General features: G+C 47.3%; 1 protein-coding gene across 1 annotated transcript; it reads left to right on the top strand.

Annotated features, from left to right (window-relative positions):
• The first annotated feature begins 667 nt into the window (after positions 1-667).
• GPX7 (glutathione peroxidase 7) lies at positions 668-8,013 on the top strand. The gene is made up of 3 exons (XM_058717370.1): positions 668-873; positions 5,557-5,818; positions 7,364-8,013. The coding sequence occupies exons 1-3, from the start codon at positions 739-741 to the stop codon at positions 7,525-7,527; spliced, it is 561 nt and encodes a 186-aa protein (XP_058573353.1). The 5' UTR covers positions 668-738; the 3' UTR covers positions 7,528-8,013.
• Positions 8,014-8,281: the final 268 nt, after the last annotated feature.

Genomic DNA, 8,281 nt, shown 5'->3' with positions numbered 1-8,281 from the left:
CATCAGTCTGGGGACTCTTCAGATGTGTATCAGTGGGCCATATGCTCAGGAGGTAATTGCAAATATATCTCGGGGCGTGTTTACAGCTATCAGGGAAAGTAACACTATTAAGAGCAAAGCTACAGAGGTAAAGCAATAAAGGAAGTCCTTGAGAGAGCTGCGGGAGTGTTACAATTTGTAAGCCTCAGGAATTCTGCCTGGAGACTGAGAGCCGCATGAAGCCTGACATTTGTTTCTTTTTTCTCCCATCAGTTTCACCTCCATTTTTTCTATTACTTCCATTCTATATTGCCCAGGTGCGTCAGGAAGGGAGGCTAGCGCCACTGAACTAACTAATGGAGAAGCTGAAGCCCAGAGAAGGGGCCTGACCAGCCTAAGGCCACTGAGCTAATTAAAAGTTTAACTCTCAAATCGAATTTTTCACCTCTTTCCCTACCAAGTCGCTGCATCCTGAAACAAGACGGAGCCTCACTGCAACTGGTCAGAACGGTCTCAGTGGTCAGACGCCTGAACCCACGACTCTGGGGTCGGAGACGGGCGCGCAGTCCAACGCTCCCACGGTGCAGATGGGGAGACTGAGGTCCAGAGCCCAGCGCTCCACCGCCAGCGGGACAGAAGGCGAGGGGGCGCGTCCTGCCTCGCCGGCCCCCTGGCGCGGGTGCCGCCTCCGCCCGCCCCCCACGCTGGGTCCCCCCGCCTGATTTTGCCCTCGCAGAGCCGCTAGCTCGGGAGCGAGTCATGGTGGGTGCACTGGTGTTGGCGTGGCTGCTCCTATCGGCCGCGGCCTGCGCGCAGCGGGAGCAGGACTTCTACGACTTCAAGGCGGTCAACATCCGGGGCAAGTTGGTGTCGCTGGAGAAGTACCGCGGTTCGGTGAGTGTCCGCCGGCGGGGCCTCGGAGCCGCCCGGGCAGGGCCCGTTGCGGGAACCCCGCAGCCCGGGACCCTGCGGGTGTGGCCCCGAGAAGGTTCCGCGGCCCTGCCCTGGCTCCCACTCCCCCAGCTATTCCCCCCCCCCGGGGTGTGGCGCCCCCAGATCCTGCGCTGAGCCTATCCCGCGACTACGTGGCACGGCCTCGGCGCGCAGTGAAACCCGAAACTCTTCCAGCCTACGCCGATTTCCCTCGCAGCGACTTTGGGCAGTGGAGCCCGACCTCTCCCTGAGGCTGCTTGCCTCGGCTAGGCCTTTGTCAAGCACCGGTCGAAAGGCAACCCTAGCATCCTGCCGCCTTTGTCTCTCCCATCCCCCGTTTCCGCTCTGGAACTGGGATTGTTGCGGATACTGAGTCCAATGAGAACCCCGTGGATATGGATATGCGGTGCTGGGGGAGTTAGTTAAGATGCACGGCGACCTTTACACAGATCATCCTTTAGAGAGGACAGGAAGGTCCAGAGGAAAGGTCATAAAGCTCTAGAAAGCACAGAGCCTGGAGAGAACTACCCATCCATCTGTGGACTTCTCTAGGCAAACTCCTAAGATGGCAGCTGGGGCTGAGATACAAGAGCCATCCAGGCTAACTGCTATCTCATTACCAAGTCTCTCAGAGAGGACTCAGAGAAGAAATGTACCTGGGTGAGTCTTTGAAACAAGAGTGAGTTTTGGCAAGACCAAGAAGAGCTTTCCAGGCAAAGAACTGTTCATACCAAGTCTCTAAAGCAAACAAACAGCAAGAAGGATGGAGGAGGAGTGGGTGGCCTTCAAGCAGATCTGCTTGAAGGAGTATAAAGCATGAGGCTGAGTGGTGGAAGATGAAGCTGATGATAGTAGGGAGGGACCGAGAGGGGCCTTGAACAGTATATTCAGAGGCCTAGATGTTACACTGTGTATAATGAAGAGCACTCTGAGCCCTATTTCTCAAGATGGCCCTAGGGCCTTAATGTGGGAAAGGTGGGGAATTGGTAATGAACACATAGGTATAGCATCCAGATTTGGATGGACCACACAAAAATGGCTATCAGCATTCTTCTCCTGGGAGCGAGTCTTTAGTGAAGAAAGTACTTCCTAAACCTGAAAATGCTCAAATATGCTGGTAGTCCTGGGGGCAGTATTCCTTGTCCTGATTGTCCTCCAAGGTATTGTGAATTTCAAATGAGATGACAGTGTAGAAGCTCTTGGTAGAGTGCTCTGTACCTGTGTTTGGTGGGCTCCACCAGGAAACTCATCCAGGACTGAGGACAAAGAGCCAATAAAAGTAGGGCCCATTCCCAGTTAGGCCTTTCCTCCCTTCTAGTGCAGCTTAACAGAGAGCTCCAGGTTTAGCACTTGACTAGCTCTGCTATTCATTCATTCATTCATTCACTCACTCATTCATTCATTCATTCATTCATTATTATTGAGTACCTACTGTATACTAAGTACTAGGCCAGTCTTTGGGACACAGTGGTGAACAAAAAAGATAAGTTTCCACTTCAATAGAGCCTATATGCAATGGAGAAGAGAGAGACAATAAACAGGAACAGAAACGAACAAGGTAATTCCTAGTACAGTGGTAATAAGTGCTAAGATGGAAATAGAACAAATTTTATTTATTTTCAGAAGTAATAAGGCACCCAGGATGTGAAGAACAGAAATCCTGGAGAAAAATGACCCAGAGAAGTGATCCCAGAATTCTGAGTGTTTTCATACTCTTGGTTACTGGTATATCCTAAAAAGCATAGGAGTGAGAAGCCAGAAATCAATCAGAAAGAAAATGGAAAAAAGAAAAAGAAAAGAACAAAGTCACACACCTGCTAAGAGAGAGTGAGAATTTGAACATAGGCAGTCCAGCTCCAAAGCCCAAGCTCTTAGCTGCCAGGTTTAGAGGGAAACCAGAAATAGTCCAGGGAAGCTGTAAATGATTCTGTTGAGTTAATCCAAGCTAGGACTACCACTTGGTCATTCATTCACCTGTAAATAATTACTGGCTCATTATGTATATTTTACCACTGTCTTTTAAGAATTGAAAGAGATTTATTGGCTCCCACTACATGCCTGGCACTGAGTCTAGCCCTGGAGACAAAACCATGAGCAAGATTGTATAGTTTATGCCCTGTGGCTAACTGGAAGGCAGTCATTTAGACCAGTGTTGAGTATGGATGAATGGGTGACTACCTGGGAATGTGCTTGTCTATGGTGTGAGCTTATGTACATGCAGGCCTGAGTGTAGTATGCATGCAAATAGTTTCTTTGTTTCCTTGCTTCTATGTGCACACCTGAGTCTGTATCTATGCTTTGATATGCACATATGTAAATTAACTATGTATATTTGGGTGTCTCTGTCCATCCATGCTTTGATCAGTTTAAGGAGAAACTTTTTGGTTTCCGGTATGGAACTAGAAACAGGATTTCCCTCCTTCCAAGGGTAGGCAGACGCACAAGACATAGATTAAAAATAAGCAGCTTTTAATGCTTTCACTGCCCAGGGATCCAGCAGAAAAGAGGAAGACCCCCAATTAAGGAAGGGAATTAAGGGTCCCAGTTTCTCAGCACCACAAGCAGAATACGACATGCTGACACAGATAGGGGAGGTTGTTCTAATGGCCTGTGGCCCCATAGAGTGGGTCCTTCCTCATCTGGTAGAGGCAGGGTAGGGGAGTTACAGCTCAACAGTTCTCATCATCCAGCCCAGTAGTTCTCAACTGGGGGTGATTTTGCTCCCCAGGAGACATACAGCAATGTTTGGAGATATTTTTGATTGTCAAAACTAGACATCAGGGCGCCTGGGTGGCTCAGTCGGTTAAGCGTCCGACTTCAACTCAGGTCACACTCTCACGGGTCATGGGTTCGAGCCCCGCATTGGGCTGTGTACTGACAGCTCTCTCTGCCCCTCTCCTGCTCACGCTCTGTCTCTGTCTCTCTCTCTCTCAGAAATAAACATTAAAAAAAAATTTTTTAAAGCTAGACATCTAGTAGGTAGAGGCCAGGGATGCTGCTAAACATCCTACAATGAATAGGAAAGCCCCTGCATAATAGAATTATCTGGCCCAGTGGGGTGCCTGGGTGGCTCAGTCCATTAAGCACCGACTCTTGATTTTGGCTCAATCATGATCTCATGGTTCATGAGATTCAGCCCCATCTGGGGCTCTGCACTGACAGCTGAGAGCCTGCTTGGGATTTTCTCTCTCTCTCTGCCTCGACCCCGCTTTGTGCTCTCTTGCTCTGTCTCAAAATAAATAAATTAAAAAAAAAAAAAAAAAAGAAAGGAAGGAAGGAAGGAAGAAAAGAATGATCTGGCCCAAAATGTCAATAGTGCTGAGGTTGAAAAAAGCCTGTCTAGCCTGAGCAGTTTGTGCCAGTGTATGTCCAGTGCCCCAGGCTGTCTCTGGGAGGTGGCCCTCTTTATGGAGCCAGCTAGTATAATCCCAGCTCTTCCAAAAAAGTGGCCAAAGAGATAGGGCTGGGCTCCACAGACACAGGGTAAGATTTAAGAATTCTTTAACAATGTATACAACATTGGTGCCAAAATTCTACTTGCTGGATTGTCAGCAGTTGTATTTATCAGCCAGCTTTGTATGTATCACCTAAAGGCTATAAATAAATGCATTTATTATAAGGTGATAAGAAGTTTAAGGAATAGTCTAGTGACTCAAGAAAGTGGTATTTGTGTGCTGGAGGGAGAGGCACAGAAAGGGATTGCCATGGGGTCCTTTTATGAAGAAAACCTACGTCTGTCTCTATATCCATGCAGGTGATTGTGTATGTGTGTACATTTATTCATTTAGCACTTTCTGAGACTTTTCCATATGTCAGGCCCGGGGTGAAGAGGACATGGCTCCTGCCTTCAACGGGTTCACAGTGGGTTTCTTAGAAGGGTTTATTACTCATGTAAAGTGATGAGTGCCAGTTGACTGAACCAGAAATTGAACCCAGGTCTGCCTTTCCATTCCCCCACATTACCTCCTTTTTCGTTTTAATTTTATTTTTTTTAAGTTTTTTTTTTTTTTTTTTTTTTAATTTTAGAGAGAGAGCATGCCAGCAGGGGAGAAAGGCTGAGGGGAAGAGAGAGAGAGAGAGAGAGAGAGAGAGAGAGAGAGAGAGAGAGAGAGAATCTTAAGCAGGCTCCATATGCTCAGCGCAGAGCCCGACATGGGGCTCGATCTCACGATCATGAGATCATGACCTAAGCCAAAATGAAGAGTTAGATGCTTAACAAACTGAGCCACCCAGGTGCCCCCACATTACCTCCTGATGTGAGCTCACCAGTGTGTGTGCCTCTCTGTGTAAATGTGTTGTGTGTGTTTGTGGGCATGTGTGATGTGTGCTAATATATTTTTGTGTCATGGGGCATATGCATCCCCATTTATGTATATTGTATGCTTATTCTCATGGATGTTCATGTATGTGTATGCACACATATCTGCAAGCCCCTGAATGTTTGATTTCATTTGTGCCTATGTGCATGTGTTTGTGTATTTGTGAGAGCATTGCACGTTTATATATGTATACATTGTGGTCTTGAATATATGAGAAAGCATTAATTTTTGGGGGGTGGTCACTGTGTGGGCATGTCTGGCATGTGCAAGTGCATGACTCTTCACTGGGCTGTGTATGTATCTGGGTTTTGTTTTTGCCACCCAGGTGTCCCTGGTAGTGAACGTGGCTAGCGAGTGCGGCTTCACAGACCAGCACTACAGAGCCTTGCAGCAGCTGCAGCGGGACCTGGGGCCCCATCACTTCAATGTGCTTGCGTTCCCCTGCAACCAGTTTGGCCAGCAGGAGCCCGATAGCAACAAGGAGATCGAGAGCTTCGCCCGCCGCACCTATGGTGTCTCTTTCCCCATGTTTAGCAAGGTCGCAGTTACTGGCACTGGTGCCCACCCTGCCTTCAAGTACCTGATCCGTGAGTCCTGACCTGTTCCCTTACCTTCCCTCAGCTGGCTGAGGTCATGGCTCCCTGGGCAGCAGAAACTACTTGCTGATTGGGTGACCTGGGGCCCCTTCCAGACTCCTGCATATAGGTTCATGGTCTGTTCGAGCACTCATCTTTGAGGATGAACAGAGAGGTATTCCTGCCTGAGGATACCTCTACCCCTGCTGCCTTGAAGTTCCCCCTCAGGGGCACTCTAGCAGACTTCTCTGAGGTCCTGTTTTCATACACAGGGATTTTAAAAGGAGACTGAGGCCCTCAGATTTAGTCTCTGTGAATTAGTCAAGCTTACGGATTTCGGATGGAGACACCAAGGGCAGACAGAGGATGCCACATGTCTGGAGAAGGCTGACCAAGATGGCTGACAGGTTATTCCTGTCCTGAGTTAGGGGCAAAGTCCATATACCATGGAGGAAAACCTTCAGAGCAAAAATTCCAGATCTTAATATTTCAGAAATAGGTCCCCTCTGCATCCCCAGAAGCTTCAGAGCTACAAAATGAGGTCATGGGCCAAGCTTATCATTATGGTCCTGTTTCCTTCCTTGGGCCTTTCTCTTCCTTTAGGGGCTCCATTTTTGCCATCTATGCTATATATCTGATTGCCTTCACATCCCTCACTACCACCCACCACCCATTTACCTGGAGGAGTAAATGAAAACAGTGTAGCAAACAAAAAATCCCTTACTAATGCAGATTTGAATTTTGCCCTATGGGTCAATCCTAATATTTGCTTTTTTTCCCCTGTGTGTTTTTATTAGTACCTTTCCAGTTCCCATAGTTATAGATCAAACCTAACTGTGCTTTAGAAGCAACTGGGAACTCTTAAAAGTGGTTTAGTCTGAGACCTACTGAAGCAGGGCCCAAGAATTTATTTAAGTACCTCCCCCACCCCCACCACCAAGATTCAGATGCAACCAGTCCACAGACTAACATTAGGAAACCATTAAGATTTCCTTAGAGAATAGGCTGTAGACTATTTAGTAGTTTGAGATCATTAAGAAAGGAGGATCTGATACTACTTTATCAAGTACTTCACAGAATCCTAAAGCAGTAGTTCTCAACCTTCGGGCCATATTGGCATCTCCTAGAGAGCTTTTAAAAAAATACTGATGCCTGGGGGCGTCTGGGTGGCTGAGTCAGTTAAGCATCTGACTCTTGGTTTGGGCTTAGGTCATGATCTCACATTTCATGGGATCGAGCCCTGTATTGGGCTCTGCACTGACAGCATGGAGCCTGCTTGGGATTCTCTCCCTCTCTCTGCCCCTCTCCCACTTGCACTCTCTCTCAAAATAAATAAATACACTTAAAAAAAAATTACTGATTCCTAAGACTTACCACCAGAGATTCTGATTTAAGTAGTCTGGGGTGTGGCCTGGGCATCAGGATTTTAAAAAGCTCTCTAGTTAATTCTAAATAATGGAACAACTGCTTCAAGGGAAGGATGGACACCGATAATGGAATTCCAGGAGAGTGGACACAGGGAAGCACATTTTGCTTTCCTTCTTCCTTTTTCTCTAGAGACTTCTGGGAAGGAGCCCACCTGGAACTTCTGGAAGTACCTAGTGGCCCCAGATGGAAAGGTAGTAGGGGCTTGGGACCCAACTGTGTCCGTGGAGGAAATCAGGCCCCAGATCACAGCACTCGTGAGGAAGCTCATCCTGAAGAAGCGAGAAGACTTATAACCACTTTCTCTCCTCTCCCACTGTCCCATTCCCCCCACCCTACACCTTGGATGGTGACCAAAGCAAACTCAGTCGTGCTCAATGGTGCTCGGAGGGAGGGCCTATGGACTCTCCTTCCTCCACTTTTATCCCATGTACCCTATCCTTCCTATGAGGGAAAAGTCTGGTATTTTGTATTTGAGTCTTAGAACAACCTTTAGGAACTCCTGGCCAGTGAGAGCTCTTGACCAATGAATCACCAGCCAATAAGCACCTCTAGCCCATGAAAACATGTGGCAAATAGAAGTATATCAAGCAATAATCTGCTGCCTATTAAGAACTCTATAAGATGGGACCAATTCCTACCTCACAGGGCTGTGGTGAGGATGAGTATGAACAACCTATGAAAGGTGCCTAGGGCAGTGCCAGCTCACTAGGAGCATTCAATAAATGTTTTTTGCATATGAACCAAAAAATAACTTGTAATCAATAAAAACTTGCACCCAACATGAATTTCCAGCCATTGAGAATCCAGGCCAAAGATTTATTTGTTGTTGCAGTTGTTTTCCTCTGTATTATTTTTTTTTTTTTTTAATTTTTTTTTTTTTTCAACTTTTTTTTTTTATTTATTTATTTTTGGGACAGAGAGACAGAGCATGAACGGGGGAGGGGCAGAGAGAGAGAGAGACACAGAATCGGAAACAGGCTCCAGGCTCCGAGCCATCAGCCCAGAGCCTGACGCGGGGCTCGAACTCACGGACCGCGAGATCGTGAC

This window comes from Neofelis nebulosa, chromosome 2 (genome assembly GCF_028018385.1).
Source record: "Neofelis nebulosa isolate mNeoNeb1 chromosome 2, mNeoNeb1.pri, whole genome shotgun sequence".
NCBI classification, from domain to species: Eukaryota; Metazoa; Chordata; class Mammalia; order Carnivora; family Felidae; genus Neofelis; species Neofelis nebulosa.
This window is presented reverse-complemented; position numbering and strand designations above follow the sequence as displayed.